Consider the following 26,109-nt stretch of genomic DNA (forward strand, 5'->3'; position numbering starts at 1 on the left):
TAGTGGGTACTCTATATCAATCAAGCAAAGGTCAGCTGATCAGGGGAGATGAGTATAGTGTGCAAAGTACACTCACCTTGGTGTCTTTGAATTTTCGGTTCATCAGTAGTTGTTTTAAATCTTTTTAGTTTTGGAAAGAGGAGAGGAAAAAATACAATCTATGTCAGTTTTATATTGATGTGACCTCATCAGATAGATTTTGTTGCACTTCTTGCCCCCTATAGATATTAGAGTACATGCAAATCTCCCAAAACTAGGAGAAATTCTGATCATTTTCACCAGAACAGGTATTCTAACTGGTATACCTTCTACTCCTGTTCCAGTGACAAACATAACATTTATGGTTCCCTCCTACTTTTTTCTTGGTGGCATTGGCCCCAATAATTTATTTATATAGCACTAACAATTTACACAGTGCTTTACACACTGCACATTCACATTATTCCCTGCCCTCAAGGAGCTTACAATCTAGGGTCCTTATGTCATATGCACAGATACACAAACAAATTTAGACAGGAACCAATTAACCTACCAGCATGTCTTCAAATAATGGGAGGAAACCAATAACCTACCAGTATGTCTTTGGAGCATATGACTGAGTGTAAATATAGCACTTTTTAGCAGTACTGTTTAGCATTACTATTAGTACAGTTGCAACTATTTCTCCCTGAAAAAACTCTGTAATCTCTTCCTATCTGCTCCAGGCCTCTCCAACACAACTTGACTAAAGGCTGCTGGGAACCATGACTTTTAAAGGGAGGGGGTTGTAACATAAGGAAACCCCCATGATTGGCCCTTCTAAGCCACATAATCATAGTTCAGAAGCCAGGAAGTGCATACTGTGATAATGTGTAAATTACCTTTTATGAAATTATTATTTATACTAGGTCTCTGCTGCCTATAGACACATACCCACTGTGCCTAATGGTAAAGCCAGCCCAGAGTGCATGCTAAAATTTAAACGAGAAGATTGAACAGCTTCATGTGTCTACTGTCTTTTTTTCTCATGTAAGCATTCATATATTCTTTTATTTTCTTACCGAAGTCAAGAATGTGTGTGGTTGCATCTGGTTGCTAGTACTAACAGAGACACCTTTTCAGACCCCTTTGATAAAAGAGGCTTTCTTACTTTGGTATGGATTACATACTATCTCATTTTTTCCTTTCTCTTTACTTCCATTATTTTTCTTTAGGAATGTATTATCACAGCATCAAGCTAAATGACTCTGCTATGGAAGAAAAATAATTTGATTTTACCACATTTATACCAAGAAGCAAAAATCATGAAGACTTTTGCCAGCCTTCAGGTATTTGTTTTGGCCTTATTTTCCAAAGGAGCTTTGCTTTCTTCAAATGATCACAATTTTGTGAGGAAAGAAATAAAGATTGAGGGAGACCTGGTCTTAGGAGGTTTATTTCCAATAAATGAAAAAGGCACAGGAAGTGAAGAATGCGGCAGAATCAATGAGGATCGAGGTATCCAGCGTTTGGAAGCCATGCTGTTTGCTATTGATCAGATTAACAGAGACAGTACACTACTACCCGGAGTAAAACTAGGAGTTCATATTCTGGATACCTGTTCTAGGGACACTTATGCTCTGGAACAGTCACTGGAGTTTGTAAGGGCTTCATTGACCAAGGTGGATGAGGCAGAATATGTGTGTCCAGACGGCTCACTTGCCATACAAGGAAACAGCCCATTACTTATCGCCGGAGTCATTGGTGGCTCCTATAGCAGTGTCTCCATACAGGTAAGTCACTTTATATATGTTTTACTTCTTGCAAGAATATGTAATATATTACAATGTTCTCTGTTTTTTTAATACATAGATAACTTCCATATTATAATCATTTTCTTAAAATGTCTTACACAAAATATCCCCTATCATAGGTTTGGGCTATTCAAGCAGTACACTTTTTGTGCTAGCTGTGCATTTTTCTGAATTGCACATACATGGAAAAATCATATTCAGATTGTTATTAAAAGGAAGTCAGAATTCCTGCAATGTAACAAATTGTCAGGTCTGTCGCCTTTCTTTATCTAGACATTAGGTCCTGCTCTGCACATATTTAAAATGCAGAGAACAGATAACAAATGGCATATTTAAAATTTTAAGGAATATAATAATAGAAAGTGTGCCAGTGCTGTAAGAAAACATAACAACATTATTAGAAATTTGTGGTCGCTCTTAAATCAGTAGAAGGAACATTCCAAAAAAATTCAGCTTTACAATATTTTCTGTATTATAGTAAAGCTAAAATAATTAGCTAGTCTGCTGACCAAGCAACACAGTCATTCTTTATGTCTTCTGCATATGGGTAGTTTAAATGGAGATTGGTGCCAAGATTTCCCACTACACAGAATAATCTAAGCTGCTATCTTGTATCTGGCGAAAAATATAGTATGTATGTATGTATGTGTTAAAGCATTAAACTAACACTTGATATTATCATGCACACTGACAATTTCTGTATATCCACCCAACTAACAAAACACTAGTATAACAACTATTGTTAAAATGTCTACCTTGTGCATAATAATATTTGGAATCATGAACATGTACTGGTACATGCTATACAAAGCCACTTAGAAAAGTAATGATCGCTATATAGATAATAGCTACCTATAAAGTGTCTACATATACACCGGTGGGTCTCCAGATAGTCAATGAACCCAAAAACCTCAGAGTCATGTAAAAGATAAGTCATCAAAGAAACTGTATATATTGACAGCTGAGTTCATGGAGAAACTTTTTGATCTTTTTGATAATTGAGCTGCCTTTGGTTACTATCAGGAAAAAAATTTTTTGCTTGTAGATTTATCTGTTGTTCTATCCTGACATACTGTAGTTCCCCTCTTTATTTCTATCCGTCTTGGGATTTTGAGTTTTGCAGTGCACTTTAGGGTATCTTCACTTTTTCTCTTATAGATAATAAAGGAACATTCCAACAGATGTGTTGAGACTTCATGATAGTAGCTGTAGTTAGTGTACAGATATGGCAGTTCAGCTGAAGAACATGGGAGGTATAAGAAACCATACGCTGGTTTCTAACCTTCTAGCTCTTTACCAGACATTCAAATATCTATTTTGGATAGACTGACCCATTCGCTTGCTAATATTTAAAACTGTTGCCTGTGCTACGTTTTTGTTATTTGAAAACAGTACACACTCATTGCCATTGCCATTTATCTCTGCACCATCGACATGATTTCTAACTACAATAAGCACATACACATTTTAACTGTCACTAAATAGTACTGATATTATATGTATTAGGTGACAACATAATGCTGGCACCATTTGAGTAATTACAGATGTTTTATCAATGATACTCTGTCATTCACAAGAAATATCCCAATTGACCTCATGAAAAATTTTGTCCGAGAGCTGGATGTCACAGAAGGACAAAACTAAAATATGTTTCTAATTTCGGGTGATCTCTGTGGACTAGACCTACAGCTTGAAAAATGACAACACTTAGAGAAAATCTTTCAGGGAATGTAATGCTTGATGAACCATGTGCTCCCTTAGTACAGAGTACCATTTTCACTTCAATTAACTCAAGTTCACATTATTGACACATTTAAACACGGGCAGCTAGCAATTCTACAAGACACAAATAAAATGCAGTTATGTCTTTGAAAGCTGATATTTTTGGGTATTAAGTTTATTAATAGTACCTTCTAAATATACTGGAAGGTTTTCTGCTATGTGTTGATTCCAAAAAACACTTAAATGACCCCGTCATGTGCCACAAAAATCTTGTTTTCCTAAGATTGTGTTAAAATACAGATGTGAACATAGATTCCTCTTTTTTGATGAGGAAATTAACTTTGACTTAAGGTGTATGTATAGTTAAAACATTTTTTAGCCTTGGATAGAGTAGGAAAGGGTTAAAATCCTAGTTAAAAAAATTTTTTAGTCTTGGATGGAGTAGGAAAGAGTTAAAATTCTTGTAGGTCTGATTCTTTGCTGTCTTCACTGCAAAGTGAAGGAACCTCCCCTCTTAGTTGGAATATGTGTCCTCAGTGGAAGATTTAACTCATCTCTTGTTTTGATGACAACTTTAAAATGTAAGGTTTTCTGTCACTTTATGTATTGGCAACTAGGGATGCACAGATACCAAGGTCTCGTACTTGTACATGCAATGATACCTTTCCAGCTCCAAGATTAGACTAGAAAAAAACTCAAAAGTTAGGTGGCAGCTGTCATTTTTAAGGATCATTGGCTACTGGGCTCCTGGGATTTGTGCATCCCTGTTTTAATGTATGATTTGTTTTATATACACATATATTAAAAGTGCACCGATACCATTTTTTCCATGCCAAGTACAAGTACCGATAGTTGTCCAAGTATTCACAGATACCAATTACTGATACATTGTTGTTCAGTGTCATGTGACAGTTTTTCTAAAACACTACAGACTAATGATTTCAGGACAGTGGTGGAGCTCCAGGACCCAGTAACATCTGCAACCGCTGCGACCCTGGTAGTTCTCGTGAAAATGCCAAGTATGGGCACTGATATCTGAACTGGTATCTGTGCATCCCTATTGGTAACAATGGTACCAGGACAAATATAGAGGTTTAATCTACCTAACAGGGAAATAGAAAGACAAATAAACTTAACAGGGATTCTAAAACTACAAAACAAAACAACAAGTGAACATCTCCTTTACTAAGTGAACAGTCTGTTCTCCCTAGGTAAATCACCACAATAGTGCTGTTTACTAGGCAGTACTGTAGCTGCAGCATTATGGCAATTTGACTAATAAGAAACAATAGTAATTTAATGTTGTCTAATTCTCAGTGTAGTTCCCAGGGCTCCTGCCACTTCAACAAATTTGGTTGTAGTGGGCAGCTCTATTTTTTTCTTTTTGTTCAATCATGATATCGTGTAACATTAATTGTACAATAATCAGACTCAGCCAACTTTCAAAAAAGGTACATATTTTAGATTTAGTACAGAAATCATCAGGATTCCCTAACGTAGAGGTCAAGCTGTTCCACTGAACATTTGATTAATCAAAGTCAATATTCTAAATGAATTAACTAAAGTGAAACTCCAGGCTAGCAGCACAGTTAACACAGTTAACATACATATATGGGAACAATTTTACCTACCAAATCATATCATGCTAAGTTGGCCATTGTAGGGAGATTCAACCTCTGTACGTTTGCTACCAGGACATAAAGTAATGGGAAATACAACATTTTATGGCTGTCATCAAAATAGGAGTTGAGGGAACACTTACTCTGGTGACAACTGTATAAAAGGGATAGTTGCAGGCAGTTTCTCCCAATTCACGTTGTGTTTTCTAGTGAGAAAGTAAAGGGAATCCCAATGGGATAATGGGATACAGATATGGAAAAAAACTGACAGGGGTTTTCACCATTACCCACTCTTTGCAAAACAAATTAATGGAAAATGATGCTAGAGGCACACTGTAATATACACTACCTGGCCAAAAAAAGTCCACACCTAGATTTAGCTAAGCAAACAGGTAAGATCCTTTAATTAGATAATTACTGCAGTTTTTATGTTTAATCTGGCAACAAATGAGGTCAGCTGCCTACTTGAATATACTGAATGACCAGGTTTTTCCCTCAATTAATTTTTTCTTCCCTGATGAAATGGGCAGATTCCAAGATGACAATGGCAGGATTCATCAGGGTCAAATTGTGAAAGAGTGGTTCAGGGAGTATGAGACATAATTTTTACACGTGGATTGGCCACCACAGAGTCCAGACCGTAACTCTACTGAAAATCTTTGGGATGTGCTGGAGAATACTTTACACAGTGGTCCGACTCTCCAATCATCACTACATGCTCTTGGTGAAAAATAAATGCAACTCTGTACCGAAATTAATTTTGTGACAGTGCATACGCTTATCCAAATGATGCCACAGTGAATGTGTGCTATAATCAAAGCTAAAGGCGGTCCAATGAAATATTAGAGTGTGGTTTTTGTTGCCAGCAGTGCACATTTGGAACCTTAATTCGTTTGTGGAAATATGTATGGAAAACACCCACATTCACAAACACATTTTTTAATATTCACTTGTGTAACTCCAAAAGAAAATGATAAAAATGTAAATTCTTAAAGCCTTGTAACCCGCAGCTGTGGAGTAACACACTTCTGGACCCTTGTAGATAGAAAAAATTATTACCCATGGAAACTGTTGCTTTTTCATGACTTGCAGAGTTAATGAGCTTTGTAGAAGCACTGCATATCCCTATATCTATTGAGTTATTAGCAGGATATTACTGCTGAAACCCAACTTGTTAAATCAGTAGTTTCTATTACATGGCCTGGCAGGAAAAATGATGAGAGCACTACTAATTTCCACAGCAGGTGATGAGACGCACTATGCTTCTCAGCCAGTACATGTGATGGAAGTTAACTGCTATGCTATTGCTAATACATTTTCTTTCTGTTACAGACCTGCTCAATCAAGTAAGGATTTAGTTTAATTAGGTTTAAAGAAATAGTAATAGATCTAGTATTATTTCATCGGTTTTAGCAGTATACTTAATGCAGTAGAATTTTATTGCTGTGTGTACATTTTTCTTATAATGAATAGAATAAAAAATAAACTACAAAATAAATGTTCCTTTATGAGATTATTGACCATAGTGAAATTATTATTTACCCAGGAAAACTAATTTTACATTCACATGGATGTCATACGACTTATGAGCTCTCTACCGGGTTCTACATTATACTGATGTATCAATTATTGGCTATAGCCCATAAACATACTCTGTGTGATCCTTGTACGTAAACTGTGATGTTTTCATTTGCTGTGAAATGAGATTCAATGAAGCCAAGTCTCAATTGAAGCAAGTAGCCATTGACCTTTGTGGTACTGCACTGGTCATTCACATGGCAATGCATCACAAGTAAACAGAAAATGTAGAGCCGAATCTAAGCCCTTTGACTTTGACCGGTGTGCTTGTGGCTATGTTAACAGTAATTCCCTTATGGTCTACTCTTATTTTTAATCTGAGATAAGCCATTGCATTTCAAGCTTTGCATTCTCTTCAGCAAGATCTTCTAAACATCATCTTTGATTTTTTTACAACAGTCTTAATGAGAAGGTGCTGCAAAATACTACTACAGGAGGATATAACCTTTTAAATAATCTTTTCACTGATATAACTATAGTAAACTGAATTAATTTTGGTTTCTGGGTAACTGAATGTTACCTAATCACATTACAATTGCCTTTTGGGTGCTTTAACACACACATGTTAATGTGAGTTAGTACATGCATTAACATGCTTGGTGTTAAGACATCCCATTTTTAATGGACTGTTAACGCACTGCAGTGCAGTTTTAATACACTTGCATCATTATTATTTAGCACTGTGCACCACAATGCACAGATGATCTACATCTGTGCATGGTATTTTGTTAAAATGCACATTATATTGTACACAGTGTACATGCACTTGGGTGCCATTCAACGTGGCATAGCGTCACAATGCAATCCACAGAGAGCTGTGCGTTAACATGCATGGCAATAATGTGTGGTAAAATGGGAAAATTATTTACCACCCTAAGACCAGAACAGGTTATTTAACCACTTGCTGACCAGGTGGTTGCACCCCCTTCCTGGCCAGGCCATTTTTCAGTATTTAGTGCTGCAGTACTTTGACTGACATTTATTTTGTCATGCAATGCTGTACTGAAATGAATTTTATACCATTGTTTGGAGACAGATAGAGCTTTCTTTTGGTGGTATTTAATCACCACTGCGGTTTTTATTTTTACTATATTAAGGAAAAATTACTGACATTTTTTTTTACATTATGTTAGGAAACAATTATTATTACCCAATTTTTTGGTAAAATATAAAAGTCGGGGTCACGTCGGGTAAATAGACACCAAATATGTCAAACTTTAAAATTGTGCACACCCGCAAAATCACAAAAAACTATCAAAAAACGACATTTTAAACATTTAGTGTTATCAGTGATTAATGGCCCTAGAATTAGTGCTTTCACTGCGACGTTCACAGCAATATGTAGCATGTGAGGCTAATGGGCACAATCGTCGTTTTCACACGTATGCGCACCTGACACATGTTTGCATGCGTGTATGTAAGTGTGGGGACTTTAAAACATTTTTTTTTTAATTCTTTTTCATGTGTAACTTTAAAAAAAATTTGCAACTTTAATTTTTGTTTCCTATTTTTTTTTACTTAACTTTATTGCTATCACATAGGGGGCTAAGAAAACCCCCTATGTGATAACAAAGAGGATATGACAGGTCTCCAAGACCCCTAATGTCACCTTGGAACTCCCAAAGAAGCTAATGAAACTGCTTCATCAGCTTCTCTCCAGTGTCTGAAGCTGGAGAGTGACACAAGAATGCGGAAGTGATGTAACATACATCACTTCCGCATTCTGACAGGGAAGAGGGGACCAGAGGGAGATCGTGTACCGATCTCCCTCTCATCCCCTGTCACAGAGCTACCATGCTGGTCCCGGTCTCGCACCGGGCACAACTGAGACCGGGACAAGCGGGACAGTGTGAGGGGGGGTTGGGAAGGGGGGCGCACAGACCATCACCTTATACAAGCGATCCACTGGCTCCATAGCCGGCGAATTGATTGTATGTAAACAGGCATCGCTGCCTGTTTTTAAATTTAGCCAGTTTCCCACACGCGCTGCACGGTGCAGCGTGCACAAGTGGGCGGTCCTGGCGGGACGTTTAAATACGGCCACTCAGATCTAGGAAGTGTGGTTAAATTAAAAAAAATTGACAGGTAGGGAATTTTTATGAAATAAGAGAATCTGTATGACTGTCAGAATCACTTAGCACTGCCTCTCAGAGTTTGTGTGCACTGAGCCCTGCATGTGCAGCTCAGTGCACAATTTCGGCAGGGTCCTGTGCCAAGATGAAGTAACTCCTGTGCATATACGCACGAGTTGCATCATCCCAGCCCAGCCACTCAAGAGGCTGAAGGTGCTCAACGCAGAGAAAATGTAGGCACTGCCAACAGAGGAAAGCATTGACATTGCAGTGCGCCTGCAAGGTAAGTCTGAGAGGATCGCCTGCAAGGTAATACTTCCATAATGTGCTAATATGCTGTGCATATATAATATGTTCCTGGGGTCACCTATTTCTATTTTGGGTTGGTGGTTTACTTCTGCTTTGAAGTGTATTTCCACAAATTTGAGAAAACACATCTATATGTTTCTTATGTATTCCTATTCATGCAGCATACTGAAAAATAACGTTAAAAAAAATTTACATTTTAGATGGGTTTTTTTTTTTACAGCAGCCAAGATGGCTGATTCCAGATTTTTCACAACCCCATCACAGTGATCTGTCTCAATGGAATGACTTGGGACTGAAATTTGAGGATTGTGTTTTTCTGTTTTTCTGACAAGCTTCATTAACATACAATGGACACGCCACCTTAAATCCCTCACCCTTCACAGCCCCTCCTAACATTTCCTAACCCAAGTAAAAGCAATTTAAACTGCAAGAAGCTTTTTTTTAATTATTTTTTTACTTATGCTATGTGAATGAGAACATGTAACACATATAAAATAGGTGTTATCCCAACTTGGCTGCGGAAGTGGAAATACGCTTTAAGCTAATGTTGCAAACTATAATCAGAACTTCTTATTCTAAAATGAAAACTTCACACACATACCACCTGCTGCCATTAGGGAAAATACAGCACAGGCCTCTAGCACCAAAAATATTGATATTACTGTGTAATTAAAGTTTTCTTATGAATAATACCCCTGTGTTAGCAGCAAATGTACTCCTTAGAAGTGGAGCTCCAGGCAAGCAGTTATATACAATGCTGAAATACATACTCTATATGTTTGCTTTTTTAACGTCAGACTTGTAATATTGAACTGAAATACTTGTGATTTACACATCTCTGTCACACTGCACAGCTTCACTGCTTGCTGGGTCATGTCACTGCTAATTGGACTGTGGTGATGGTGATGACTTTTTGTCAAATGAACATGCTTCATGTAGAGAGCTTCATGTGTGTAAATAAGTAGGTTGGCTTACGGAGTTACAAATCATTTGACAGAAAATGTATAGGTATTTAAACTGTGTATTTAGCTGCTCGGCTGGAGTTGCACTTTAACCACGTCAGGGTCATAGGATGAACATGCACATTCTAATCTGGAAGCAGCAGCCATGATCCTAGTATCATTTTTAGAGCAGATGGAGGGCTTTTTAGTGCAAGTGTTGTGGGTGGCTCTAGAGCAGCCGTTCTCAACCTGTGTAACCTTAGGACCCACATTTGTCCTTGGTCATTAAGTCGTGACCCAAGTCGCGCTGCAATGGAACGCATGATATTAGGGTACCGCACGTTCCAGTGCAGATGTATGAACTGTGGGTGGGAGGTGTGTTTGGGGTACCATTCAAATGAATGGCAATGCAACACACCTCCCACACCAGAATGCACAGTAGCTGCGATTTCGTGGTACTGTGTGTTAATCGCACGGCACTGTGCTATTAACGCACTGTAGTGGTGTGAATTTAACCCTTTTTTTAAGATCGACCCAGTCTCCCTACCTTACGAGAACTGGAGTGGATCCTCAGCCTGGGGTCCAGCATGGGCTGCTGTGCTGTGATGGAGCTCCATCCATATGTGCATTGCTTGTACAGCTCCCTTGCGCACCTTGTAGAGGTGCCACGGGCCAGAATGTGACGTCACTTCGGTCCAGCACCTCTATAGGACTTGTGAGGAAACTGTAAGCAATGCATTTATGGATGGAGCTCCCTCACAGCCATACCCCCAGCCAACCCCACCTCAAGCTGACACTCGGTGCCGGGCAGCATATTTTGAATGGCTGCTTGGCGCGAGAACTGACAGTGCTGCACTAGGAGGAGGCTGAGGAACCTCTCATCTAGAAAAGTGGAAGGCATGCGGCGACCCACTGAACATGGGATCGCGACCCACTTTCGGGTCCCGACCCACCAGTTGAGAACCAAGGCTCTAGAGCCTCCCGATCAGTTGTACTGGCCTGCAGTGTAACACTACCCACACACATCGCACCATGGTTTCCAGGCTTTCCTGCTCCCCTGGGGGACCTGGGACCATGGCAAATGCTGTCAGGATAGAGAGCAGAAGCAGATCAAGGAACATCTGAAGAAAACTCAAGTCAGGGGAATGCTATCCAATAAATATACTTAATTATATCCAATGTTCACTTGATCTTACTTTTTTGAGTTACAACTACAGCAAAACATGTAAAATCCCTTCACAACAGATAAGAACAAGCTCCATTACACATATACACAATCGAGAACAGCAGAGTGAAAAGGATGTACTGTTGGATCAAATTGTAATCTGAATAATATTATCTGAAACCCTCATGAGAAGGATGTTATATAGGACAAGCTATTTTTCCTGCTAAATTATTAAAGATTTTTTTTTTCAAGTGTTCAAAACAGGGAGCAGATGAAAGCAAAGATAAATAGTTTTTTTACTAGAGATGAGGTGATCTGGCAAAAGCCATTTTACCTATGATTTACAAAATTTAGTCCTCAAATCTTATTTTGTCAGCCCATGAAGTCAACTAGTAAAGTAATCCTCTGGTACCCTTTAGGAGCTTTCTAGAGCGCATTAAACCCCCATAAGCAGGTTCCCACCTACTCACCATCTGAGCTCTGTTGAAGGGCCTGTGAATTACATAATAGATCAATGTAATTATATCTACATAATTCATCTATAGAAAAAAAAACAGGAAATCCCCACCAAATGTTAGCGTGTTATATATGGGCTAAGGAGAGCTATTATAATGTCTGAGTGAACTGAAAAGGGTCCAAAAAATGTAACCATTTAATTTAAGGAGCAAAGAGAGAATTCATAAATCTTCAATGCAAATCAAACAGGTTTTGCAAATTTTAATTTTCTACATATGAACTGAATCACTGGCATTGCTGTTTTTTGGTTTAAAATGTAATTAATTAATTTTGGGTTTCATATCCTTTAATTTAAACATTTATGCACATATACCCAATTATTAGAATACACTTGTACCTCAAGTTTGAATACTGCTTTATATATTTCTTCGTGCATGTAGCAGCCAATAAATTTTCATCTGTCATTTCTGCAGTGCATGTCTGAAAATAAAACAAGTATTCTGATGGATACTGAGTACAAGAAATAATGATCAGCCCTAAAGTTTTCAAATACAGTGTTCTGCATTTGTCTAGGAATGCAAATGAATGCGGGAACAAAAGTGGTCAACTGACATGCCCAGAGTAGCCAGAGGTGTCACTGCTAGTTTAATATCCTTCTCTTTTATTTGCTTGATAATGAGATTTATTGTCAAAGAAAAGCATATTGTGTGGAGGCCAGGCTAAATTATGTTTTCTTGTTTAGAGGAGTGAAAGGAGCTTCATGAAGTATAGTTTTTGTGTTTTTTTTTTCTAGAATAATGTTGAATGCATTTGGAGATACATATTAAACTTTATGGCAAATAAAAAAGTTCATCCCCATCAAATATTGATGTGTAGCAGTATCTGGTGAACTAAGTCAGATATGTCTGCAATCCTGCATATTTATTCATCAGCAACAGCAATATTAGCAATGAAACCCTATCGGCCTATCCTATTGGCTAATATGATATATTCATATAGTTCTAGTACAATGGGTCAGTCAGTGATAAGAAAATATCACAGACTGTAATATTCAATACTACCTTTGATTTTATTTTCATTATGTCAATTCAGAAGAGGTGCACAATATAAATGATAGCTGAACTGACCGTTCTGTGTGTTAGGATGACATCATTTAATTAAATTGAAATTGTTTTCCTTCTACAGCTACAAAATCCCAAATAATATACTATTGTTAGTAGCAGAAGTACTGGACAGAGGTGGACATACCATTTTTGCATACTGTGCAATTATTTGAGGGCCCTCCGGTACATTTATACTAGTGACAGGTCAGGTGGAACCCCTCTTGCTGTCACTTAGATCTGAACACTGCTCAATTCTATCTAGCTCTCAAACAATTCTTAGAGCCTAAGTAATTTATTTGCCCAGTAGTTGAATAGGGGGGTGCAAAAATTCTGTCTTATACAGGAGCCGTTTGGATGGCTTTTTATTTTATCATGAATCAGAATGGATAGCCACTGTACCCAAGCCACCTTCCAGTTACATGTATAAATACTACTTTAAAACAAACACAAATTGGTGACCTGCAAATCTTTCACTGGAATATTGCGTACAATAGGTATGAATATCACTACCAGAAAGGAAAATACTGCTTATAGATTGCAACACATCTTAACATTAATAATACATATTATTCATAAAGATAATAGGAGTCCTACAAACAAGCGGTTTGACAATGGATGATGGTACGGTGTCTTTACAAGAACTATAGCGGGGGACAGTTTACAAAAGGCCTTAGTGCAATACAGCAAATGCAAACAACAAAGTATTGGAATTCTACAAGTTTCAGGTTAAAATGTCAGTATTAATCCAGCACCGCCTAAACTATATGCATTAAAAGGGTGGTTTTGCCAGAAACAAAATGATACTATTCACAGATCAAAACCTGTATCCTGCACAAAATGATACTATCCACAGATTAAAAACTGTATCCCGCACACTCTAGCCCATTATAGATGTCTGGGAAACTTTGCTTCACTCGATAGATCAAATAATTGTGACCAGATGATCAGCATATGCAGCAGAATCATATGTTTCACAAAGATTATGTGCAAAGCAGTAACAGTCATGTCAACAAGGTATACACTGAGTGGCCAGATTATTATGACCACCTGAAGTTTGTAGGCAAAATAGCTATAATTAGCTATACATTTGTGCTGAAGTTGCTAGAGGGCCAGACCATTATAAATAGGGAAGCAGGTTGTTTACCACGACAGTAGAGTTGATTTTTTTCTGAAGATATGGGTAAACAACGCAATTTAACAGCTTTTGAACGTGGGATGATTGTTGGTGCTCAGAGTCATGGAGCGCGTATCAGCAAAACAGCAGAATTCATTAAATTTCAAGAGCAGCTGTTGTTAAAGTGTTAAAAGACTGGACTGTCAGCCAAAAATCTGGTTCTGACCGTGCAAATTGTGGCCGTCAGCGACTAGTCAATGTTAGGGCAGAACGGAGAGTGGCAAGACTGGTACAAGACAACAGAAGGGCAACAGTGCAGTGTCATTCCTCGCATCACCTTTCAACGTCTCGTGGAGTCACGAGGCGGCCCAACGAAGTCATCTCGTGGCCCAACGAAGTACTGATGGGGTGGTCATAATAATCTGGCCACTCAGTGTATATTCCAGTGATATCACTCCACTTAAAGTGATGCAAATATCAGACATAAACATAATGGTGAACGTTTCAAATTCACCACAATTTAAACCAGATCATGTAATCCAATGTAGGGATTTATGCTTTATGCACATCAGGCCTTCTTGAACAAAACAGTCTCATGTAGGCAAGTAGAAATCGCTTTTTAAACAACAAGACTCTCCTGTTATAGACATAAGCTAAGTAAAAAAACATAGCTTGTACCAATATGTGCTCACAAAGTCCCCAGGCCATTTAGTGTGGCCACAGACTGAAAATATATAGAATGTCCAGAATAAATATAGAGTCTCCTGTGAGTGTGCAGTGGGTGTGCATGTAAAGCACCTGGCCAGTTTTGTGGGCCTTCCCTGGCTTTGTCAGGGGTAGCCCTCTGTATGTATTCAATGCTAATGCGTGTTTTATTAGCTAATAGGCACATCACCTGTTTTGTAATAGATAATATGTATGTATGATATGGATAACAAATATGCAATGTACATGTTACAGTTGAATAGAAAACCTATCAAACATGGTCTTTGGAACAAATCTGGATAGTAACATCTTTCTGAAAAATCCTAATTTCAATACAAATTGTTAAATGTTTGTGAAGTTCAGGAAGCCCTGGAATAATGCTCATGTTTTATGCTGAAAATTTAAGAATTCTAATTCTTTGCTGTTTGCATTTGCTGTTTCGCAAGACCCTGTGTGAACTCTTCTCCTGTACAAGTCTTGTGAGGATGCCATGCCATTATCCATTGTGATATGATTTGTTTGTAGAACTCCTGTTTACTCTCAATGTTTTGTATATCCCTACATATGCTTGTAAATTTACAGGTTATTGATCATTTTTTTCATACACTATTGGGCCAATTCATGTGGGTTGTGACTTGCCCCAACTCTGGGCATAAACAGACCCCATATATAAACAATTGTACAACTTAGAGGTGTGGGGTGTTTTATTATTTTTATTATCATTGAGGTCTGCTGCAGTCTATAAGAAGTAGTTTCTTTTCTGGCAATTATATACCCCTTTAAAAAAAAAACCTCTAGTAGTTTTATAGAGCTTATTACCATTTTAAACCTCCACATTATTTCTTGCTGCACAATAAAGTCAAGATTTTTTTTTTTAAATAGCCTTTTCATATCATTAAAAGGTGATCAGCTGCTTTTGTTGGTATATGTCTGCTTTCTAATAATTTTTCTATTGTATGTATTAGACCACAGCTAAGTGTTAATTTCTGTGCAGTCTCCACAGTTTACAATTGTGTCATTCTCTGATATGTTCCTGTACTGATTTTTCTTAATGTCTTGCTCATTGTTTTATTGACAGGTTGCTAATTTGCTGAGGCTCTTCCATATTCCTCAGATAAGCTATGCTTCCACCAGTGCCAAACTTAGTGATAAATCACGTTATGATTACTTTGCACGGACAGTGCCACCAGACTTCTATCAGGCAAAAGCAATGGCTGAGATCCTACGTTTCTTTAACTGGACGTATGTGTCTACTGTCGCTTCTGAAGGAGATTACGGAGAGACGGGAATTGAAGCCTTCGAACAAGAAGCACGACTTAGAAACATTTGCATTGCCACTTCAGAAAAAGTTGGAAGATCAAATATTAAAAAGTCTTATGACAGTGCTATAAGGGAATTGCTACAAAAGCCAAATGCTAAAGTTGTGGTTCTTTTCATGCGGAGTGATGACACAAGAGAACTCTTGGCAGCTGCTAATCGATTTAATGCTTCCTTTACCTGGATTGCCAGTGATGGGTGGGGTGCCCAAGAAAGTATTGTGAAAGGCAATGAACATATTGCTTACGGGGCAATTACATTAGAACTTGCTTCCCATAAGGTTAAGGAGTTTGACAAGTATTTTCAAAGCCTTAATCCCAGCAATAATCACCGCAATCCCTGGTTTAAGGATTTTTGGCAGCAAAAATTTCAGTGTAGCCTGTACAACAAGACCGACAGACCATGTGATAAACGCTTCAATATCAACAGCTCCAATTATGAACAAGAATCCAAAATAATGTTTGTGGTAAATGCTGTATATGCAATGGCTCATGCCCTTCACCAGATGCAAAGGACCCTATGTTCAAACACCACAAAGTTGTGTGATGCCATGAAAACAGTAGATGGCAAAAGGCTCTACAAGGAATTTCTGCTGAAAGTTAACTTTACAGGTGAGCCTTTGGGGGAAGTATTTTCATTTAACTTAATGGAATAAGCCATTTCAAATAATGTGTTTTGTTTATCTGTTTTAATTGCTACTTTTCCATCTGTTTGACCCGCTGGAACAATGGATAGCAAATGTAAACAATACACAAGGAGATTCTTTGGCAATGTGAACTCAGTGATAGCAACATCAACTGCAGATGTTGCACTACATAATTAGAAGCTGAGGGGTATGGATGTTGTAAGTTGTATTGCTCACAATTAAGCATCAGAATACAAACTGCTACTTAGAATTCATTAAGAATCAGTTCATATCGTAAAGGAAAAACATAAACCTGTAATTGTATACAGGGAAAAACAAAACACCAGGAGTTATTGCTGAAGTAGAAAGCAAGGATATGAAAATTAAAGTGTACTTTAACCATTGGAAACCCCTTGGATCAATATAAAGCTAGCAATAAGGTGTAAAGGTGCACATGGGCAGGGTAATATACAGAGCAACATAAAACTTCCCTATCACACTTTCTAGCAGAAAAAAACCTAAACTGCTTCATACATTTGCTAATACATGTAAAGCCACAGTGCTGCATTAAGGCACCTCTGTAAAATGTGATTTCTAATCTGACAGGGTTATTCACAAAAGGGTGAAGAGTTTGGAGAAGGCAGGAGAAGTGAAAATCTAGGACAACATCGATAAACTGGAAAGTGAGCTGAATTGGTGAATTTTTCCCCAAATCTTTTGGCCTAGATTGTTCACTTATCCAGCCTTCTCCAAACCCTTTACTGAATTACCCTGTTAGTATATAAATATACAGTATAACAATGTATAAACTGAGAGAAGGTTACCAGGAAGCAGCCCTCTTCTCCTTAAAGGTACAGTAAGACATCAGAAGCTTAACATTAATCAAGGCAGCTCAAGTTTGTGGAAGAAACTGGGAACTCAAATAGCTTTGAGTAAAAGTAGTTTTAAACTCTCAACATGTTTTCAATAATGGATCCAGATCAAATGAATATACATTGCCCAGCAAAGTATTTCTTCACATTTTTGCCCAAACACTTACAGTCATCATATTTCCAAACAGCTGGCTCCAACTCTCTCAGCTTGGCTTCCCTAAACTTCCTGTCAAGTACAAGATCACAAGGTAGAGAGCAATCTCCAGCAGCCGTCCTTCTACTACTTTGAGAAGGGAGGAGAAGAGGGATGAGAAGAGGGGAGCAGGGGGGAGTGGAATGGCTTGCTTTGCTGGGCCTCTGTGTTTATGGAGTTTCACACAGCTTACTAGCACAAACAAGGGTGGCTCCATAGGACTTTGCAAGGAAAAAAAGCAGGGTATCAGGGCCAGTGCTCAGGGGAACATCTGATTCTGCAGGAAACTAAAACTTTCAACCCTCAAGGATCAGTGTCCATCATATTTGATTTAATTAGCATTTGAAATAGCTACAAAATCTTTTGACTTTAATATCACTTTAACCTCCCTGGCGGTATTCCAGCATGTGGCTCGGGGTTAATTTTCAGTACCAAGAGCGGTAACCCCGAGCCACACTCGGGATTGCACAAAAGTTTCACTTACCTTGTCCCTACGAGCCTGTGGTGTCCTCTGATGTACGCGGCCAGCTGATGCCGGCATCTGACTTTTACTTTCGTTTTCCGTGTCACAGCGGGGGGGCGGAGCCGGCGGGAAATTCAAAAGTGAAAAGATGCAATGACATACTTTACAGAAGTGGCTTGATTTGGCAGTGTGGCTTTGCATGTATGTGCAAATGTATGCAATAAAATTTTCTGTTGCTCAAAGATATTAGGTTTTTCGTGCTGATTATCTGGAAAAGGTGCTAGTTAACTTTTATATTGCTTTGTATATTGCACAGCCCCTGTGCACCTTTCCCCCTATTTGCTAATTTTATATCTGAGTGTTTGACATTGTAGTTTTGTTGCAAAAACACACTGAGGGATATTTATTAAGTTTAAAGCAGACAGATTCTAGAGCAGCTGTGCTTGGCAACCAATCAACGTATAGCTTTCATTTTTAAAGCTTAACTGAACAAGCTGAATATAAAAGCTAATTGGCAACTTTGCATAGCTGCTCCAAATTTTGTCTTCTCTTGTTTTAGTAAGTTGCCTTCACTGGAGGTCTTCAGCTGCCCTGACCGATGCTGGGCTTCTGCGTGTTTCTGTACCTTTAAGGAGGAGAGGTCTGCCTCCTGGTAACCTTCTGTCATTTTTTGCATTGCTATATACAGTATGTCTCAAAATTGGGAACTTGGATATTTTTGAGTTAGCGACCACAGTATACAGATGTGTCTTGATGTGGAAGTGCAGTGTAGCATGTATGTGCAGATACATGCAACAAAAATGTAACCTAATATGTTAAAACACTTTATTTAGGTTTTTTTGTGCTGGCTAGTTTGAAAGAGTGCTGTGCAATTGTGTAAATTTCTTTAACCAATCATAACACATGCAGGTAGTACAACTGTGCAAGAGTTTCACTTTTTCCAAAATCAACCAAAATAACAACTGGCTCCTTATACATATATAAGCCAGAGAAACACAAAAGTAAGTCTTAATGGTATAAATGGGTTTTACAAAAGCTGTTGTAGGCCATATACTTAATTCACTTTCAAGTTAGAGTCAGATTTAAAGATAAGCTTGGGCAAGTGTGCTTTTTTAATTGAACACATAAAGGGAAATAATAGGAAACTTAGAAGCCAGAGTTACATTTTCACCGAAAAGCTGAACTCCAGCTGAACAGCTAAATACATAGTTAAAATACATAGAAGAGATCAGTTTAATCTACCAAAGGATTTGCATTTCTGTCCATCCATTCTCAAGATTTATACAGCTCTTCCAGACAGCATAGCCAGACTGGTGACCTGACTTTTCTCTGCTGCCGTTGAGCAATATAGCTATGTCACCTCCCTGCGCCCAACCTGTGATTGAAGCAAAAAAACTGATAGGTCATCCCTCTGCGCTTTCCTCCTGTGAGTAAATTCCCTGTCAATACATATGCATGCAGCATACCTGATTGGCTCTTAGTTCTGCCCCTCCCTCTCCCGGTATAAGTGCTAGGAAGCTACATAACAAGTCAAATTCAGGTACTTACACTAGTTACATTTGAAAAATGCATTTGATGATGTATTAATTAATTAATTACTCCATTAACTGCTGTATTTTTATATCTGAATAGTTCAGATTTAAATTTACATCATGAACATTTAGTCATGAAATATTTCATACCTTACAATTCAAACAGACCCACAATGTTTTAAATGGTTTGAGGCCAAGTCCAACAATCTCTGTCCGCCTCAAAATGTTCCTCAAATAGTCCCATATGGAAAGACCTGTATCCTAGGGATAGTTTTCCTTTTCACTGCCCTGAGGAAACATACTTGGACACTCCAGCACTATTCAATTTGCAACTTTGCATATTTAAAGGAGAACCCTGGGCAAATTAGGAATTAACCCTTGCAGTGGGGCTACCCCAGCACTGCAAGGGTTAACTGCTCATTTTGATCTAGGGTCTAAAATAAAAAAGATATACTCAACCGCTCAATCCCACCTGGCTGTTAGGCCAGTTCCTACAGCCTCTTGTTCCCTGGACTCCGGCGGTCTGAGCCCCTCTGACGTCCTCACATTTAATACAAGTTCACGGACTTGCACTGGATGTGAGGATGCCAAGGAACATTCAGGAGAAGAGAGTGAGAAGGATCGGGTGAGTATATCTATTTTATTTTAGACCCTAGACCAAAACAAGCATTCAACCCTTGCAATGCGGGGGGGCGGGGGGGTTAGCTCCACTCCAATGGTTAATTTTTTATTTTTTCAGAGTTCTACTTTAAGGGATAGCTTTACAGTGGTAATGGCAGCTGTTGCTTCTTTTTACCACCGGACATATGTGAAAGTAAACAGTCTGAAAAATGGATTATGTAGTAAAACAGCAGTTACTGTTTTTTCCAAGAAATATTCTGCCACTTGCAAAGGATATGTGTGGTGGCAAGACATCAGGAAATATGAGTAGGAGTTAATAAGTGGGAGTTGTAACATCTTCATATCTCATCATGGAAATGTAAACAAATGTGTTGCTTTGACAAACTGTTAAGAAATTACATGACATTTTTCTTGCTAATGGTTCTCAATTTCATCTTTAAAATAGAAAGTCATATATTTGCAAGTGAAACTTTTCCCTTGTAAAGACGTGTGTTCTATGAAAAGTGTTGTACCCTTTTCTATTTTTGTAATAGCTACTTACCACATGCACCTGGTTCCTAGATATGAGCAAACATCCAGATTACTTGGAATATGTTCTGAGATTCTCTTATTTACAGACTGAAGAAAGGCCCTGACTTTTTTAAAAAAAATATTACTTCTACCTCCATATTGTTTTCCAATATATGCACTAATTCACAAAAAGAATATTGTATTTTGTTGGATTACCTAGAGGGTTATTAACAAAACTGCCGAAGGCAGCCGAGTGAATAACCTACCCGAAGTGAAGTGAGCCGAACGCTATTCAGCTATTCACTATAGTAACCAAATATATGAGAAAACCCAGTTTTAAAAGAGGATTATGTTGCAATAACTTGATTTCACAAACATATATAATATAAGTAAATACGTATTTATGTATTTTTATGTTTTCATGTGTTTGATTAGAAGTGAAGGACACTAATATAGAAGTGACTAGGTGTGCTTATTGTGTGTGTATAAGAATATATAATAATATATGTGAAATCATGTGTCGCGGGGCACACGGGCCCCCCCAAACTAGTGATGATTGCAATGTGCTACTTATGTGTTTAAATAAGGAGCCATATGAAGCTGGGTCTCAAGCCACCTGGCTCGTTGCTACCCTTAACCACGTTCACTCACCCAAATCAAGTCAAAACAAAAATACCCCAATCTGAATTAAAAAACCCTCCCCCCACTCATACCCGCATAGACCATGTGCCCCTCCCCCATTATACAAAAGGGGGAGGAAAAGGAGAGAGATCCCCCAATCAGTGGAAACTAAGGGGTCTATTCACTAAGCTGCCGTAGGCAGCCGAGTGAATGACCGACCTGAAGTGAAGTGAGCCAAACACTGTTCGGCTATTCACTTCAGGCTTGTACAGCTGATTTCAGCCATACATCGGCTGAAATCAGCCGTACAAAAGCTGGCCAAAGTCAAAGAGCAGAAGGACTCCAACTCAGGCAATTCAACATCTGGATCGGCTGAGCCGAAGCTCCGGCAGCTCGCTCGCTGCCCTTCACTCCTATTCACAAAGGGGCCGAAAGGCAGTGAGTGAATAGCCGAATGCCGCTCAGGATAACCTCCGTGGTACCGAGCCGAATAGAAAATCAGTGAAAAACGTTGCAAAAAAAAAGTTTAAAAATGTAAATAAATGATAAATTTAAAAGAATAAATAAAGATTTGTTTAAAAAAAGAAAAAAAATGTAAAATAATAATTAGGCGGAGCTAGCAGTGACCGCTCGCTCCGCCCAACTGTTTCCTATTGGCCGAGACCTGCTAGAAGACTCCGGCTAATCAATAACAACTGGCCAGACGTAACGTAAGCTAGCAAAAAAATTGCAGTTCGTTTAGAATTTTTCATCATTTCATTTTTCAAGATTTGGATCTGAAAGTCAATCAGTTTCGGTATTTGGCTTTTTTGATTTCGTTAATTTTGGATGAGTTAAACGATATTTACAAATGAAAATGTGTTGCAGAAAAGTGACATTAAGGGGTCTATTCACAAAGCTGCCGAAGGATCTGGCCGTAGCTTCGGCCGATCCTTTGGCTAGCTTTGGCTCCAGGACCCCTTTGGTTCAGGAGAACCGAGGGGGTGCAGGGGATGAGGGTGTAGCATACCAAGCCACATTCCCTCAACATGGGGAGGGTGCTTTGCCGGGGGGACCAAGGGTCTGGTGAGGGATTTTAGAGAGGACCTCACACTTTTTATTTGTGTTGGGGTCCCCCTTAAAATTCCCACTAGACCCAAATGATCTGGTATTTCTATTATTTTAATGTTTAACAAGACAAGTTCATTCTGAATGACATTCAGAAAAAAATTCAGATGCATCCAAATTTTTGTTATTAAAAATTCAGATAGCCTTTGGATTAGTTATTTCTTAAATTCAGATGCATCCGAATGTTTGAATATGTGGATATTCGTCTGAATTTCAATTTGGAACAAAACTAATTGACATGTCTAGAAAAAAGGTATGCATACAGGGTGCCAAGGTGTTTCAGGAGAAGGAGGTGCAGAACAGGGGGATGATCCCAATTTTAGATTTGGGCTTCAAGCAAATTAAATTGTAAGGAAATGTAACATGATTTATAAACCAGTAGACCCATTTTGTATTGTTATCTACAGCTTTGACCCTATCCACCTATGTAGCATGAGCTACTTTTAGCATGAGTACATTAACCATCAATTAGTTTTTCAGAAAGATGAGATTATGGGGTCTATTCACGAAGCTGCCGAAGGATCTAGCCATAGCTTCGGCCGATCCTTCAGTTAGCTTCGGTCCCAGGACCCATTCGGTTCAGTAGAACCGAAGGGGTGCTGTACGGGCTATTCACAATAGCCCGTACAGCTCCCGAACGTGGCCGAGTGGCTCAGTCAAGCCGAACGCATATGCCTCGGCTCGGCTGAGCCGCGCTGAAAGCCGAAGCTGGCGGAGCGACCGGCCGACAGCCTGCTTCTGACAGCTGGGCGGAGCCAGCCGTGATCTTAGGGCTGGCTCCGGCCACTTGCAGAGGGACCGAGCAGAACAGCCGAGCCGAATGCCGCTCAGCAGCATTCGGCTATTCACTCACTGCTGTTCGGCATCTATAAGAATAGGCCGAACAGCAGTGAGTAGCCTGCCGGAGGTTCGGCTCAGCCGATCCAGATTTTGGATCGGCTGAGTCGAATTCCTTCTGCGAAGCAAGAAGCAAGCCAAAGCAAGCCGATGTACGGCTGATTTCAGCCGATATACGGCTGAAATCAGCCGTACAAACCTGAAGTGAATAGCCGAACAGTGTTCGGCTCACTTCACTTGGGGTCGGTTGTTCACTCGGCTGCCCTCGGCAGCTTAGTGAATAGACCCGTATGTATTTTCAAACACTTAAAAAAGTCAAACCTATATTATACACAATGGAATAAACTCCAGTGCCACCAGGAGTAAGTGAATGTCAGGCTACAGCCTTTCAAATAGGATAATGGTCTGACCTGAGGTCAATGTAGGGACATATATCTAGGGAATGAGAGGGTGGCCAATTGGGGACACCTTTTTAAAACTATAGTTGTCCTTTGACTGCTGTGAACTGTGAAACAATTTGTGTTTACTGTAAGGGAAAACAAAATAAAAGGTTAGGTTATAAAGTTAGTCAGGAAGACAATATACATTTTTTTTTCTCCCTTAGCTGCTTCAACATTTTTCTTTAGCAATGTTTTTTTCTTTCTTTCATTGTTTTTTGAACAATACAAATAATTTTTTCAACATCAGATATACAACAGAATACTACATATTTCATTATATACATTAGTTTGGATCTCAACGGTTAAGACATATAAAGCATGTAATATTTCCGCGGTATAGACTGGCATATACAGGAACTGACAATGTTGGGTATCGAGGGAGAGAGGATTGCATAAAATAAGGATAAGATAAGGATATTTTATTATTATTCTAAAAAAATGTTTATGTCTGTGGAGGGATTTCTGAGAGGAGCTTGGCTGCACTTGTGTATGGGGAGGAAGAACTCCTGTGTAGGGCTGGATCTAGCTATGGATTGTCTTTCAAGAATGGATGGAATTATGAGCATGACCAAAAGATATGTGGAAGTGTACTCTTCTCTTTGTGGCATCGCCAGCACATTTGAGGTCTTTGTTATTATTTTTTTTAGAAATAGTCTACTCTTTTTTATTTGTTTTTACATGTAAAATAGTAAAACACAAAGTTTGTCTTATCCTTGATATATGAAGGCTGATTTAAATGCAAAACGGCTGATTACTTTGCAAGGCGATATGCACTTTGCAGGGAGATTTCCCCTTAAGTTTGTAGTGAAAATTCACTATGCATCGAATACCCAATCACAAAAAAAGGAAAATAAAAAATATGTATTTTTGTTTGCACTTGATTGGATGATGTAAGTCAGCTTCACCTCATTCACTAAGCTAACTTATTTCCCTCGCTAACTAAAGCTAACTAAATTCCTTTGCAAAGTGCAAAATTCCTTGCAAAGTGAACAGCCTATTTGTCTTTAGTAAATCAACCCCATGGCTGGTATCTGAATAAAGATAAAAACATTAAAAGCTCAAAAGCCATGAACACACATCTCTTATACAAATGATAGTCCATGACATGTTGTAAGAATATTTCCTGGTTGCTTTAACATGCGTTGGCACCATTACATCTTGTTGTATTAATCTCTCTGGCAGAGAAGTATCAGAGTAGCACACTGCATGCAACAAAGAAACAGAACACAATACCTTAACCCCTTCGTGACTGACGACGTACAGTGTACGTCGCCAGCATCGGGGCTGTTTAAACAGACTCCCGGCGACTTTTGCCGCCGGGACTCTGTTTAAACTTGTAGAGCCGACTGTCGGCTTTACAACAGAAGCGATCCTGGCGACTTACCTGTCGCCAGATCGCTTCTGCGTCCCGAAGAAGGGGCCGCCACATGGGTGCAAAAATGGAAAAAAGGGCCTCAGTCATGAAGGGGTTAATAGCAAGAACAAATAATAACAGCAAATTGAACCGATCTAGAGCATCCAAAATTAATGTATCAATCTAAGAGAGATTACACCTGGCATGTGTAAACCATAATTGAAGCAAATACTTGGTTGCTTCAATTAGGGGGTGAGTTCTGACTCCATCTGGAATGTCTAAGAGTTTGAGCCAGATAATAGTGGGCAGAGGCTGGGGAGGAGGGGTGCATCCCTGCTCTACATTGGTCCAGGTCTTAGAGTGGGTGTGGATATGCCGATTGATGATCCTTGTGAGGTGGAACATCTGACAATATTTCTTAATGTCTATCCCTTAGATAATCCCCTCTTACCTTTAAATGATTTCAGTAGAGCCTTAGTTGTTTGTCAGCCCAAATGAAGCATGAGAAGTTAGTTTTGATTTGCTTAAAGAAAGGTAGTTGATCATCAGTATTATTTGTAGCAGATAAAGCAGGTGGGGAAAATAAATGTACAGTATTTAAAGAAGAAAGACATGGCTCATCCATGTGAAAGAGATGTTTTGCAGCTTTTTGAGATCAAAAATGTAGAAGACTGTAAGTTAGTATAAAAGCTAGAGGTGTATCACATATGGTGGTGGCTGCTGCTTATTGTAGAAATCTTCCCACAAGTACCACCAGATACCCTCTAAAGTGCTGTGAATGACTCACAAGTTGCTAGAGCAAAATTAATTAATAAAAGCAAAAGCTCATCACACATAACTATGCACAGTTAATACTATATATGCAATATACTTACAGATGAACAATTCCAATTAAACGCAACTATATTCTCCTATTTGTTTTTGTTAACTATACTCCTATATTTATGTCCCACGTTTTGTGTATGTCTTGTGTGTATAAATCTCTTGAAAAATATCAAAGGGTGCCACCTTGAAGTAGTATCATTTGTTTCAATAGATATATTCTTCACTGAGTGAAAGAT

General features: G+C 38.7%; 1 protein-coding gene across 2 annotated transcripts in view; it reads left to right on the forward strand.

The window, feature by feature from the left end:
• The first annotated feature begins 1,197 nt into the window (after positions 1-1,197).
• GRM3 (glutamate metabotropic receptor 3) overlaps positions 1,198-26,109 on the forward strand; it is an 84,536-nt gene continuing 59,624 nt past the window's right edge. For both annotated transcript variants that reach the window (XM_018565050.1, XM_018565051.1), the window contains exons 1-2: positions 1,198-1,751; positions 15,635-16,484. In XM_018565050.1, the coding sequence (XP_018420552.1) occupies positions 1,221-1,751; positions 15,635-16,484 (1,381 nt within the window). In that variant the 5' untranslated portion in view covers positions 1,198-1,220. The remainder of the gene's footprint in view (positions 1,752-15,634; positions 16,485-26,109) is intronic.

This window comes from Nanorana parkeri, unplaced genomic scaffold (genome assembly GCF_000935625.1).
Source record: "Nanorana parkeri isolate BGI_ZX_2015 unplaced genomic scaffold, ASM93562v1 scaffold808, whole genome shotgun sequence".
Taxonomy (NCBI): Eukaryota; Metazoa; Chordata; class Amphibia; order Anura; family Dicroglossidae; genus Nanorana; species Nanorana parkeri.